This window comes from Micromys minutus, assembly GCF_963924665.1.
Source record: "Micromys minutus genome assembly, chromosome: X".
Lineage (NCBI taxonomy): Eukaryota > Metazoa > Chordata > Mammalia > Rodentia > Muridae > Micromys > Micromys minutus.
The window spans coordinates 69501080-69515405 of record NC_137970.1 but is presented as its reverse complement, the minus strand read 5'-3'; the positions used below and the strand labels follow the sequence as shown (position 1 = coordinate 69515405).

Here is a 14326-nt window from a genome sequence, read left to right as displayed (position 1 = left end):
AAATCAGGATAATTTTGCAGAAAGTAAGAGAGGGTTTATTTAAAATAAAACATATTTTCAATTTCACCCCTCTATCCAAGGACAGAAAAACAATGCTAGTATTAGTGTTTTCCTGATTTTTTAAATCCATGGTCATTGTGTGAAATATCAGACTGAGAAATTAGAGACAAGGAATGGTTTTGTGAAAGACAGAGTAAATGAGAGTAAGAGAAATGACCTACCATAGATTCTGAGAAGGAAGAAAGACTTGTGCAAGGAACCCAAGAGTATACAAGATGGAGTATAAAGAGCAGGATATGAAGCATAAGAATAATGCAGAATATACAGATCTGTGCAGACTTCAATTTTCCTTTCACCTTCCCTTACTAGGAAGCTTTCATTCTACATAAGGCATGACACTAATGAATATTATTTATAGTAACTGAAAATATTCAGATTTGCCAGATGAGGACATTAGTCTTTTCATGTGTTCTTGAAACATGTTCCACCTGAAATTCAACATTTTTATTATTATTTCTAGTGGAGATCCTGAAAATCTCACTATGTTAGAATCATGTTTAGTTTTTTTTTTCTTTTTGGCCCATTAATAATCTGTCATATTCCATCACTAACTATGAGCATCTACCGGGTCCTCCATATTAGGGTTTTTAGGAACATTATCATTTTTTTAATGCTTGCAATTGATGAATAAGAATTAATATAAATTTGCACAAAAAGAATCTACATATACAGAGTATAAGTTTAAAAATATCTTTTTCCCCCTTCTTAGCACAATAATGCTTATGGTTGTTCCTAACCATCTGTTGATATATTGACACAGTTGCATAAAAACATATTATGTAAAAAATGTATAAAGCACCATCATTTTAATGAGCTTGTCACTTAATATATTACTGATAAATACAATTAACATGTTGTGTCAAACATATATAAATATATGTTTGTAAAATATATACTAGGTTGTCTATATAGAATCATTTTTTTAACTACAGGGTAGTTACACATTTGAAGATAATCTATCAATCACTTTATTAGGAACCAAAGTAAACATTTGTTTCTGATTAACAGTTATATATTTATTAATTATCTAATATTTATTATAATTTTTCAATACAGAGGAAACTCGTGCACAGCAGTATTAATTTTCTTAACAACTATATAAAAATCGTAAACTTTTTGTTTTATTGTGTGTTTTGTTCTTTGTGTCAAGGATGTACCTTGCCTTTCTGAAAACACTGCAAATTTCTAAATAATGTATGAAAAAGTTCCTTGTTCGTTGTTCACTGCCCAGAGATACTGTATTGCTTATCTACAGTGTACCATATCTATGCTAGACAAACAAGAGATCTGGCCACTAAATCTAAAACTCTTAAGTTAAAACCTTCCCAAGTGAAAAGGGAAAATATCACCTTGGATTCCAGAAGGCCTTTAAACAAAGAGTTTAAATCCCTAGAATATTCCTATATACCAGATTAAAACCCTTTAAACTTCAAAAAGGACTGTTCTCCTGAGTAATTTAAGAACACTGAAAACAGAAATAATTGCTTAATGTCATCTCTAAAGGTTCACCAATACTGAAGCTTACTTCATGGTCTTATAGAGCAGATTAGCAAACACTGATGAGAAGATAGTAAGCTGAAACAAAAGGCTGCAACCGCCATTCTAATTGTCTTTTTTTTTTTTTGGCGATGGTAGTCAGGACTTTTGTGGAACAAACTGATTTCAAGATGAGAAACCAATGTCAGTTAAATTCAACTCCAGTGTACATAAGAGTGATTGCATACAGTTATATTCATTTTTTATCTGGACCTCACTGTTTTTCTTCACTTGTGATTAAACACTACTGAATAGGAAGATCATATAAAGGCATCATACAGTGGACATTCAAGTTGCCTCATAAAATATACTCTGCTTTCATGGGATTCCATTTAGAGAGTCTAACAGACAAGCAAAAACAAATTTCTGTATAGAGCATCATTAGTGGATACTTAGAACAGTTTTGCATATAAATCAGGCAGAAAGGATTTGCCCTCAACTGGTTTACTAGTGCTTAAAGAATGATCAAGAGAATAAGCTATATGGTAATCCTTTATTCCTCACTTCCTTGCAAACTTAAATCTTATTAATCAATATGTGTGTGTGTGTGTGCTCCAAAAGTAAAATATAGTTTTTGTTGAGAAATGAAGCAAGAGGAAGTCAAGGAAAGCAAATATCACACAATGAATATAGGTTTATATTTCATCTTATAGTTTATATGGAATGATACAAAAACAAATCTTAAGTACTCAGTCTTAAAAGTTCATAGCACTTTGGAACTTACCGCAATATGAAATCTATCCTATGTCAAATCCCTACAACACACCTGTCCTGCCCCTTTCATATATTCATAAAATATTTTTAATTCCTGACAGTTAAATTCCCCCTTTTAAAATTTAGTTGGGTGTTATTATAGTTTAAAATGGTTTCAAAATCATCATTATGACATAAAACCACAGGCTCAGTTTCCATCTTGTGGTATATATTCTAAGAGTTTAATCCTACTAGATAGTGGGTAGTAACTGACTACTAAATATTATCTGGATGAATGTAATACTGTTGTTTTCCTAGTTGATTTTATTACCTTTATTTATCAGAACTTCAACATAAGGTACTACATAATAAGTATGCTATATAATAAACAGGGTTTCATAGGGTAATATAATATCCACTATTTATAAAATAGAAACTGATGAATTTTAGAGAAGAGAGGTCATCTTGAGTGCAAAAGAGATTAGAATAATTGGCAATCTTAACATAACAATACTAAACCAAGAAACATAACATTTTCAAAGAGTTTAGTTATAAAGGAATGAGGGTGCTCCTAAGTGCTACCTGGAATCTATCACAGGTTGTCTTTAATATTTGACTAATATAGGAACATCTGATGAGAAGGACCATAACTTAAACATAATGTAGATCCTGTAAAATTCTGTATGGCTATGAGGGATAACCAGTGCCATTTGATACAACAGTTAAGGAAAGGCAAGGCAGTTCTTTTAAGTAGTAGCCTTTGAGAAAAAAAAATACTGTATTATTGGGACACAGAGGAGAAATGATAGAGGATAAGGAAATTTCGTTGACTCCTAGGCCACATGGATACACTATTTCTATCTTGATTACAAATGACGATATTATAATTTAATCACATATTTGACATTCTTGTTTTCCCTTAAAGTATGTAAGCTCCTCAGGCAAATATCTGGTTTGATTTTACTGCTGCAGTATCTAAACCTACATATGGCACTAAGGAGACATTTAATAAATCTACAGCATAGCTGACATCATACTATATGTATCTAGAGCGTCTATATTTCTTCTCAATTCTGTTACAGTATTAAAAACATGTTCTATTAACTTCTTATTTATTTTATTTGTATGGGTATATGTCTGGACAAGTGTGTCTGTGTGTGTGTGTCTGTCTGTGTGCATGTGTGTGTGCACTCCTGCATCTATATGAGCAGTCATGACTTTTTATTTTGGTTTTGGGTTTTTTGAGTGGGGGGGTAGAATCTCTCTCTCTCTCTCTCTCTCTCTCTCTCTCTCTCTCTCTCTCTCTCTCTCTACTATTTAGAATTTCTTTAATATCTTACTAACATATTTGTGTGTTTGTGGGAGGGGGAGTTGCTTATGAATGCCACGGCCCAAGCGTGTAGGTCAAAGAACAATTTGTTCTCATCTTCCCTGATGAAGGTCTTAGTGACTGAACTTAACTTACCAGGCTTGAGTGAGTTCCCTTTACCCAATGAGTTATCTCGCTTGCTCCAGACAAGGTCTCTAACTGAAACTAGCTTTCACCTGTCCAATTCAGCTGTTCAGTGAGTCTCAGAGATCCTGTCTCCATCTCTACAGCTCTAAGTTTATAGGAACAAGCTACTGTATATAGCTTTTATATGGGTGTTAGGGATCCAAACTCAAGTACTCATGCTTGTACAATAAGCACATTACAAACTGAGCCATCTTCTCATCTCCTGAGTGGGTATATATTTTTACAAAATCAATACAAAAGCACTTAAAAAGGCAGTGTGTGGCATCAATGTGAGAAGAGACTTTTTTTGTTCCAGAGAGGACATATTTTCCCAATGCAGGGGAATGACAAGGCAATGATTGTGGAGAGGCAGACCAGAAGGGAGTGCACCTTTGTGAAGGCAACTGGAGGGGGAGGGGGAAGGGGGATGGGAGCAGGGCCAGGGTAAAGGGTTAATATCTCAAATGTAAATACAGAGTATCTAATTTTAAAAAAGGCAAATTCTCTCTCTCTCTCTCTCTCTCTCTCTCTCTCTCTCTCTCTCTCTCTCTCTCTCTCTCTCTCTCTCTCTCTCTCTCTTCTCCCCCCTCCCTCTCCCTCTCTCCCTCTCCCTCTCCCTCTCCCTCTCCCCTCTCCCTCTCCCCTCTCCCTCTCCCTCTCCTTCTCTGTCTCTCTCCATGAGTATGTGTGTGTGTGTGTGTGTGTGTGTGTGTGTGTGTGTGTGTGTGTGTGTATAATAGAGTCACATATGTCCCTAGGTCCTTTGCTGTAGCTTACTTACATTATCTGATGCACACCACTGATAATGTTCCTATCATTTCAAAAGCCTTAGCTCTCCACTGTCTAAAAGGATTTCATGTTAATACATTAGTCTCTGACCCAGGTATCTCATGATGTGTCACTAGCTTATTTTTAAGAGTTATCTCAACATCTTTATGCTTTTTTATGACCTATTGCTTCTATGCTACATTGTTTGCTATTGTGAAAAAGGGTTGCTGTTCTTTTGTCTCCATGTTTGTTTGTTTTTTTTTTTAATGGCATTTCACTTTATAGCAACCATGACCCTCACCTCCAACTCCCACTCAAAAAACCACTACTTATTCTTCAATACTTGTTCTTCTATGATTTCTGATATATTCAATAAGGCGTGCTATCTTCTTCCTCTGAACTTACATAGTATATTATTAATACCTCTTGTTTAACACCTACTATCTTTTGCATTATTCTGTAGCCTTTCTGTGCTTTTTATCTTTCAAGTAAGATACAAGGGTTTTGTAACTAAGGGAATCCTATCTTAATTATTTCTGCATCTTCTATCATGTCTAGCATAGGACCTTTCACAGAACACATGTACAACAAATTAATGAATATTTAGGGCTCATTTCCCTGAGCTTGATATCAGCAAAGCCTGTGATGTGGGTTACTATTCACAGTATGTGATATACTATTCTGTATATCAGTACAAACCAAGTAGTTATGATGTAGTTGGAGCATACATCATACTAGTTACTGATGCTTTTAGTAATACTTGTGATATGAGAGTCTACCCTCAACCATCTTACAATTCTTCAGCTGTCAAGTGGGCATAGGCCAATGTTATTTGATAGAGTAACAATTGGGGGATAGCTTACATATTCAGGTTGGCCTGTGGTCATGTTTGTGGGACATTTTCTTGATTACTAATTGAGATGAGCTTTTTGTTAAATGTGACAAGTACCACCCTTGGCCAGGCTCCAGATTCCTGCCTTGAGTTCCTGTTTTGGCTTTTACTAATGACTCATTCATTATATCTTTCAAATTAAAATAAACCTCCTTCCCAAGTTGCTTTTTGATCATGGTATTTTATCACAGCAAGCTATGACAACCCTCTAAACAGAAATGGTGTATATTCAATTTAATAAACCAGAGGCAATAGTTGGGAAAGCTTTCTTATTTACCTATGATGTTCCTTGTGTGTGAGCACACACAAGGAAGGGGGCTTAATAGGTTCCATGGTGAAAACTGTTAATTTAGGTAACTGTAGTGGGTATTCCTGGTTGTCAACTTAACTGGAATGAACCACAGGCCAGAACTGGGAGGCTCACCTGTGATCCTGATCTTGAGACCTAGTAGCTATGGATCTTAGGACACTAAGGCAAGGAGATCTTAGGACACTAAGGCAAGGAGATCGCTGAACTCAAGGCTGTCTGGGACAAAGCTCAATGGTAGAACGGGACATTTTTATTGCTCCTGGTCATTTGGTTGTATTTTTCAGATGATTATTTTAGGGGCTTGCTGTCTTTTCAAACATTTTTCTGCCTTGGGAAATTAGTATTTTTCCTAATTTTGCTTTCCTGCTTTTATCTTATCATATTGGCATGGCAGTTATGGTAAAGGGTCAAGAATTCCAGTGTAGAATGGGGGTAAGTTTTAGAATATCAAATCAAGGTGATGTTGGAGTGGAACCAAACCATGTAACTAAGAAACTGTGGAACTGGCAAGCCAAGGTGATCAAGCTCAGAAAGGAAAGACAGGCTGAGACCTGCAGAAGTCCCTAGTTCTCCTAAAAGGCAGGAAGGGTGTTGTTGTTGTTGTTGTTGTTGTTGGCTTAGAATTTATTTTCTTTCTCACCTTCCCTACCTCCAAAGTCCCTTCCAGTTTCTTTGCATCTCATGATGTCTGTTTTGACTGTTGCTACTAGGAATGACTATAAGAGAGATAAATGGGATGTGTTTTGTTGTTGTTTTTATTGTGGTTGTAACTTCATTTGCTTCTACAGGCAATCTACAAATCAAAAGACATCGCAATTTTGATTACATGGAACCAGTATAATTACATTGTTTCTGAAGATATTCCTGTTATTCCACAGTCGACAGCAGTATGTTGTCTTAAGTAGCAAACATATAGAAAATCCATTGAATGAAGGATCTCCCTGTCTCATATAGGCTCTCCGGAATCAGAATGAGGTATGAGACTTACCAAGCACAGGCCTTAGCAAATGATTATACTTAGTGTATATAGACTGGACAATAATAATACTTTTTTGGGATGGCCCAGAATAACATGCTTTCATTTATAAATTTTATTACTTTCTTAGCAGAGACATATATTGATTAAAACATTATTTTCAGTTTGCTTTTCCCCAGTATTTCAGTATTGCTAGTGTTAACGAATGGAAGAAGCCTCCGATAGGATGCAGTCACCATTTTATACAGCTAGCAGATGCTGCAATGACAATCTCCTACAGACCTGAGGGCACTTCCCTTAGCCTCTGCCATATACTATCACTTTACAGACTTATTATGAACATTAAACAGGTTTTAAAAAATTCTTTTCTTCAGTTTTATAAAACTGATAGCATCTTTAATGACTTGTTATAGACAAAGAGGACTCATCTGGCAATCAAAATATTATTCTTCCCTCAATCAAATCTTCACTTAGCTTATCTCTACAAGCCTTCTATGTAGGGCAAATGTGGAACATTAACCACTACCTAAATAGGAGATTTACACAAATGGGAAAAGATGAGTATAACTTACATGGGCTACAGCTATGAATTTCAGCATTGCTCAACTCAGCATTAAGTACCATTCTCTCTCTCTCTCTCCACTTGATGAATTTCAATGGCTACCAGTTTCTATTCTATTAATAGCTTTAAGTCTAAACACAGAACACTTCTGGAGAGTATAAGCTAGTTAAGTCAAATTATACTGATTTGAATTAAGTAGAATTTGCATGTTTAGTATTAACTTTTTCTGTTTTTCATAATAACTTGTCTAAAAAGCTTTATAGTACAAGAAGGGGAAACTTAAAATCAACATGCCTATTCTTCCCCTAGGTCAAGAAATATATGAAAAGAACATATGAGGAAGTGATATTGGAAGGAGTGAGCAGACAAGCTGATTTGGATTGCCCTGAAAGCAGGTACAGTTTCTCAGACCCGAGTGGTTTCAACAGAGACCGAGTTCTACTTGTCTTGCTTCATTTATGTAGCTTCCCACTGAGACCAGTTTTCATACCATAAGCTTATCTGTTACAAAACAACACAGCAACAATAACAACAACAACAAGCAAACAACTGCTTCAGTCCTATAAGGATCATGGCAATTCTCCCATTATTAACAATACTGGGCAGTGCACTATTGTGAAAACCACAACTCAGCTATAAAAACAAACACTGACTTAGTAGTTTCCTTACCTGTGAAGTGCTAAATATAACACTCTTGAGTCAATTATTTTTAATGATTTAATTACATTTATGGTTTTTAATCACCTTCTACCCAAGCCTCATGCTCATAAAATAACAATTAAAATATTTAATATTAAACACAGTGGGAGTCCTTATCTCTGATTTTTTTTCAAAGTACACAGTATATAAGGTATATTTACAAGGTTAAAACTTGCAAACTTATTAGACATAGGGGCCTACTTGTGTTCCACACACGATCTGAGATCAACTGAGAAAAGAAATGTTTCTGAGAAAGTAAAGTTTCCTTTTATGGAAGAGGGGCTCAATGCAGAACATTCTCATATCACCAGATGATGTAAGCTAAAGTGGCTCTTACCTGGATTCCTTGGAATACGCTTTCTGCGGTCTCTGAATGCTGCACCTGACTGTAGGGCTTCCAGAAGATTATCCATCACTCCAGTCTCATCACCCTCTAGAGAATGAGAGAAATCAGAATTAATCTTACAGCAATTAAAGTTAAACTACAAGAAAATAAAGGGAAAAACTCCTGTCAGATTTACATAATACCCTTAAATTAAAGACATATATCTGTTTTAACTTAATGGCTCCTGTCAGTTTCTAGCATCACAGACGACTTTGCTTATTACGCACCATTAAGCAAAATTCATTCCAATCCTACTGTTCTTTCAACTTAAAGACCTTGTCTTTTGTATTATTGATGACACACTCAGTATGCAAATAAACAGTAGCTGATCAGCTACTGCTGCCTTCCTGTTAAGATTCTTCTAGGATCTTCCTAAGCAAGAAACCACTGACCTGGCTTAATGCAATCAATGTGCGGGGCGCGATTTGATGAAGCAGAGTTATACAAGGTTAAATACTGATTGTATTAATACCTTCAGCATTCAACCATCATCTGCGATTATCTCAAAAAGCACTATTTGCAAAACACATTTGCATTCAATTCTTACCTAATCCATATTCTTTACTCAATTTGAATTGCTGACATTTTATAAAGAAAAGGTGACCACAAAACCTGAAAGGCCATATTTCATATTGAGAGACATCAGCCAAAAAAAAAAAAAAAAAAAAAACTCATTTGCTTTTTTGGAATGCTGGTGCATGCCTGAAGACTTTTATTATAGGAAAGAACTATTAGAAATGAGAATAAAGATCACTCAAAGTATGTTCATGAAATTTCCTAACAGGAACAACTTTTAAGACATCATCTATCAATCATATTCCTGATATTCCTGACAGCATTTAGAGTGGAGTGTCAGTTGAAAGGAATGCTACTGTGTTATATACAATCCACAGCCACCTGAGGTTTCTCATGCCACTTTACCTAGCTGGTGAGAAGAACCCTAATTAGGTAGCTCCTATGAACTAACTCTATGGGTCTGGAGTATGGGATATTTGCAAGTAGGACGGATAAGAAAAGAATGGAGACTAAGGAAGAGGATACTATGCTCCATTCCAGTCTAAGGTTAAATTCAAATCCTATTTTGCTTTAAAAGGCACATCATATTACAGGAAATTTTCTCTAATGGCATAAGAACAAGTGAAAATCACTATGCCCTTCATTTGATTTGAGACTTCTTCAAAGTTATAATTATTTATCCTTTTAAAATAAACTATCTGAGACAGGATATTTAATAAAAATGGAAAGAAAAAAGTAGGTTTTTCAAACCAATATCTGATGAAAATGCAGCAGAGAGAGTACTCCCAGCTATTAGAGAAAGAAGGATTGTGCTTTTTAAATATTAAGATCAGTGACATATTTGAGTCATCACCTAATATCTAAAAAAAGAGAGTAACAAAGTAGTTAAATAGCTGGGTATAGATGGAATGTGGCTAAAATAAATTTTATGTGTTAGATGTTTTAAGTTTAAAAATTGTCACATCTTTTTAGGTATGAATAAGAAAAGTTAGACATCAAATGATATGTAAAGGGACCAAAGTATGAGTCTAAATCATTTAGATTAAAGAAACTATATTTAGAAATAAGGATATACTTGACATATTTTATGAGACCAAGTCTTAGAAATCTAGTACATATGTTCTTTTGTACACTAGTTCTGATTAGCCAGAATTCAGGTGATCAATAGCACATGTGACTTGAGGTCACCATATTGGGCAATACAATTAAAAGCAATAGGAAGCCATGTTACATGATCAAGCTTGAGTTTTAGAGAGGCTTGACAAATAGCACTGTGGCAAAGAAGGAGATGGAGAAATGTCTAAGAACATAGCCTATATTGAAGCCAGATAAGAACTTCCGAGTGTCAGTCTACACTTTCTCCCTTGCTGGAGACAAATTCTCTTTGTTGTTGTTATGTGTCTCCATTGGGCCTACTTAACACCAGGCTTGCCAGTAATAGAGCTTTGGGTGATTTGCCTACCTCTGCTTCCCACCTTACTATAGGAGTGTTGGGATTCTAGGCACTTAATTTATTATGGATGAATTTGAGGTGAGTTCTAGGGATTCAAATTTGGTCCCTTTTGCATCCACTTTCAGAGCAAGCATTTTTATCCACTATGTGTTCTTCTCTACCTCTGAACTGCAATATTTAACTAGAAGTCACAAAAAGAAGTATAAAGATGGATAAAAAATGTTCACAGATAAACAACAATGAGAAGAATGACATTTCTTTAGTACATTACATTTTTATCTGCTCTGTGCTGTTTTAAAAGGAGCTGAGTGATTTTCATAGAAAGTCTAACCTTAATAGATCTAAGCTTTAAAATATAATCACAGGACCAATCTTCATTTTTTATTAAAAAAATGAAAACCACTATGGTCACTGGAAAAATATTACTTGTCATTTTGAAAGAATTTCAGTAAAATTCAGATTGTGATTGAATTGTGTGAGAATGACAGTTCAGTTAAAATTTCTAAATTCCTATAAACATGAATTCATATTTATATGTAATTTGTAGTCAGTAACTTTTTATTGTGTATGAAGTTAACTCAAAAGAAAAATGTGTTCCTTTGCTTTTGTAAAAGAACATTAAACACAGAAAATCTGCTTTAAAAAAACTTACAATACTTATTTTGCAGAGTAAAGAATATCATGAGGAACTTTTGTAAAGCTTTTTAGCCACTGAAATGACTATATGAGTACATGGCTGAGAAGTAACAATCTACAGTTCACTTTATAATCTCTCGTCACACAATTGGTCACCAAGAACACTGAGGAGCTAGGCAGACTGCATGTAGATTCGGGCTTCTGTGAGCAGTTTATCGTCTGATGGAATGAAAGCTGTGGGTTTTACCTTCAGCCTCATGTTTCCCATGGGATTTATCATTCAGTATATGGTGAAGGTCAGTTTTCAGCATTAAAGTTAACCTACATGGTATTGACTTATTTCCCCAAAAGTGTTTGGAGATGCTACAGATTAAAATAAACACTAGGGTAATTAATATTCTCTGCTATGCTCCTGTGCAAAAGTATTCCCTGATGGCTAGCACATACTGATGTGAGAGAATTCTCTATGGGCTTCTTGAAATTTCTACACTTTTTAAAAGTCTATTTTTATAGCAATAGTCTTACACAGCACAGAGCTTCTATCTAAGGTGAACAATAGGGTTGTCTGCTTTAAAAACAAGTCATTCGTTTTTCCAGGGCAAATGCTATGTAGCTTTTGCATTGAGTTCATTATAATAGATTAGGGATTTCTTAAACTTACTGTTCCTCAGGAGTGCTACCAAGCCACTGTGTCTGTACCATATACCTTGCGGCACCTTTGTACCCCTCTAGGGAAGTTGAGGAGCAAAGAAAATTATAAAATAATGAGAACATATAACTCGTATTGCTTACTATACTATGTGTCATAGTTGACAGACACCTCTGAGTTATGTGTCATCCATTAATGTTGTAGTTTTAATGGTTATGATTTATTTGCTTTCATTCTAGCATCAAACATTGTTAATTTGAATATCCTTCATGCACCTATTCACTAAACAGTATAATGGGCACTCCAGTTCACTAGGATTGAGAAGTACTAATCCAAACATAATATAAGTTCGATGTACTTTATCGTGAATGCTTGGAAACAGGTGTTTTAGTTTTCACAGTCTGTTGGACTTTATAATGTTTGTGCACATTTTATCAGTTGAACATACCTAATCCAAACCCCAAATCTTTTCTTAAGTTTCCAGTTTAGGAGAGATTCAGATTGGATGTGATTTCCTAAAATCTTAAAAACCTGAGCATAATGGCTTCATTATAGTTTCTTCAAAATTTCCACTTCATAACTGAAGATCTCTGTCAAAACTGAAGAAAGTCAGTATCAACTAGTGATACATGACCCTAAAGAAACATTTTTTTTTTTTTTTTTACTGAGGGGAGGACCCTTCTATATGGGGTAGTACTTGTATATAATAATTTTAAAAATTCAGACATGCATTGTATGAACTAGAGAAACAGGGAAAGAAGTTATGAATCAGTAGGGCTTAAATCAAGCCTCCAAAACCATTAAATTTTTGTAGTAATTTAGGTATTGTAGTTACATGTAAATGAAAAAAAATAGAATCAAGCCATCAACAATTATAACTTTTAAAGATAGTAAGAGTTAGACTATAACTTAGTGCATATTTGTGTGTGGCCATTCTTTCTGTTTACCATGCAAGTATACAAACTTAAAAATAATGAAACTTACAGATCTTAGGTGTACAGATATTTCAACAGATTGATATATACCAATGTAACCACCACCATCCAAAGACATGATTACCTTCTTTTTCTTACCACTCAGGGAAACTTCTGATTGATATCAGCTGATATTAGTTTTCACTGTTGTTATATGTTTTACAAGTTTGTTTTAGTATTTATTTTTGCTATGGGTGTTTTGCCTGTATGTATGTCTCTGTGACACGTGTGTGCATGGTGACCATGAAGGCCAGGAGGTGTTGGATCCCATGGAACTGGAATTACAGACTGCTGTGAATCACCATGTGGGTGCTAGTGATCAAACTCAGGTCCTCTGGAAGAGCAGCTAGTGCTCTTACCTGCTGAGTCATCTCTCCAGCCCTTTCTTATTATATATTTTTGTGGTTCTGGAATTTTAAAGCAGATTTTGTGCTTATTGACCAAGCACTCTACAACTGAACTCCATCTCTACTCCCAGTGCGTACAGTTCTCAATGAGGAAAAGAGTGAAGGTCATTTTGAATCAGCATAGTCACTTGAGAGATAGTAAGTATGGCTTGCACCACAAGCCATAAGGAGAGAAAGACTTGAAAGACCTACAGTTACAATGAGAGAAAAATGATCAGAGAACAGATCTAAATGGATTTAGACTATCAAAGAAACCAGAACCAAAGGGCTTCAAGCAACTGTTAAAAATCACTGGTTAGATCTTCAGGAGGAAAGTAGTGTGCTGAAGGTGACATTCAAGACCAGCTTCATAGCAGTCTACAAAAAGGACTAGCATGGAAGAAAAGTCAATTATGAAAAATGAATAGAATTTAATCCATAGTGACATATATTGTTCTGCATATAAGCCTGGGCCAACTTAGTGGTCCATTTTGGTAAAAGCCTATGTAGAAAAGTCAAATTGGTTTTGTGAGTAAGGTCATCATCAGTAGTAAACGGAAGCTGACAGCAGAAGAAAGATGTGGACAAGAGCAACGCAAAAAAAAGCAGTGTTAGATTCAATCTTTCTCACATAATCTATCATGGACCCGATTAAGAACATGTGCAAGGTGTATGGATTTACACATGACACAGAATTGGAAGACTGCTCACTTATCAAAGAAGAAGCAAACAAAATGCTTTCTTAGGAACACACACACACACACACACACACACACACACACACACACACACACACATAAATGAAGGTCCTGGGTTGATAAAATTATAGCTCTCACAGTTTAAGTTGGAACAACAGAAGGGAATAAAGACCAAGAAAGGCCCCTGCAATATGGTGAAAAATTTATACCATGCTGCAAACATTAATATCTCTGGCTAATCCTAAGAGTAGTGTCCCAAGTAAGTAGGAAATAAGAGAAATCAAACCGTTGTGTAAAGTACTGATTTCACAGTTGCAAAAGAATCCTGAATTACATGCATTATAGGCCATAGCACCTAGAAAGCCAGTACCTGATGGCAGGTTTTTGCTTGTTTGTGGTTTAATGAGAAAGAAGTTAATGGTGATTTGGAAAATCCAGCAGATGGTCCTTAAGATGATGGTTTATGAAGTGATTTACAGCCAGAAACTGTGGTAAAAAGAATCAAGATATTATTCAGAAGAGATTAAAAGCAGGTATAAATAGAAAGCACAGTGTTCTAAGAGAAGCGATGAAGGCAGATGCTCCTATTCAAAAGGAGAAAAACTTGAAATCATTGGAGCTTAGAAGAAACCACTAGC

At 35.3% G+C, this 14326-nt stretch overlaps 1 protein-coding gene across 1 annotated transcript in view; it reads right to left on the bottom strand.

Moving 5' to 3' along the window:
* Nucleotides 1–14326, bottom strand: part of DIAPH2 (diaphanous related formin 2) — a gene marked incomplete at its 5' end in the record, with an annotated part of 690195 nt that overhangs the window by 146090 nt on the left and 529779 nt on the right. The window contains one exon of the mRNA XM_080910844.1: nt 8329–8424. Coding sequence (XP_080766970.1) covers nt 8329–8424 — 96 coding nt within the window. The remainder of the gene's footprint in view (nt 1–8328; nt 8425–14326) is intronic.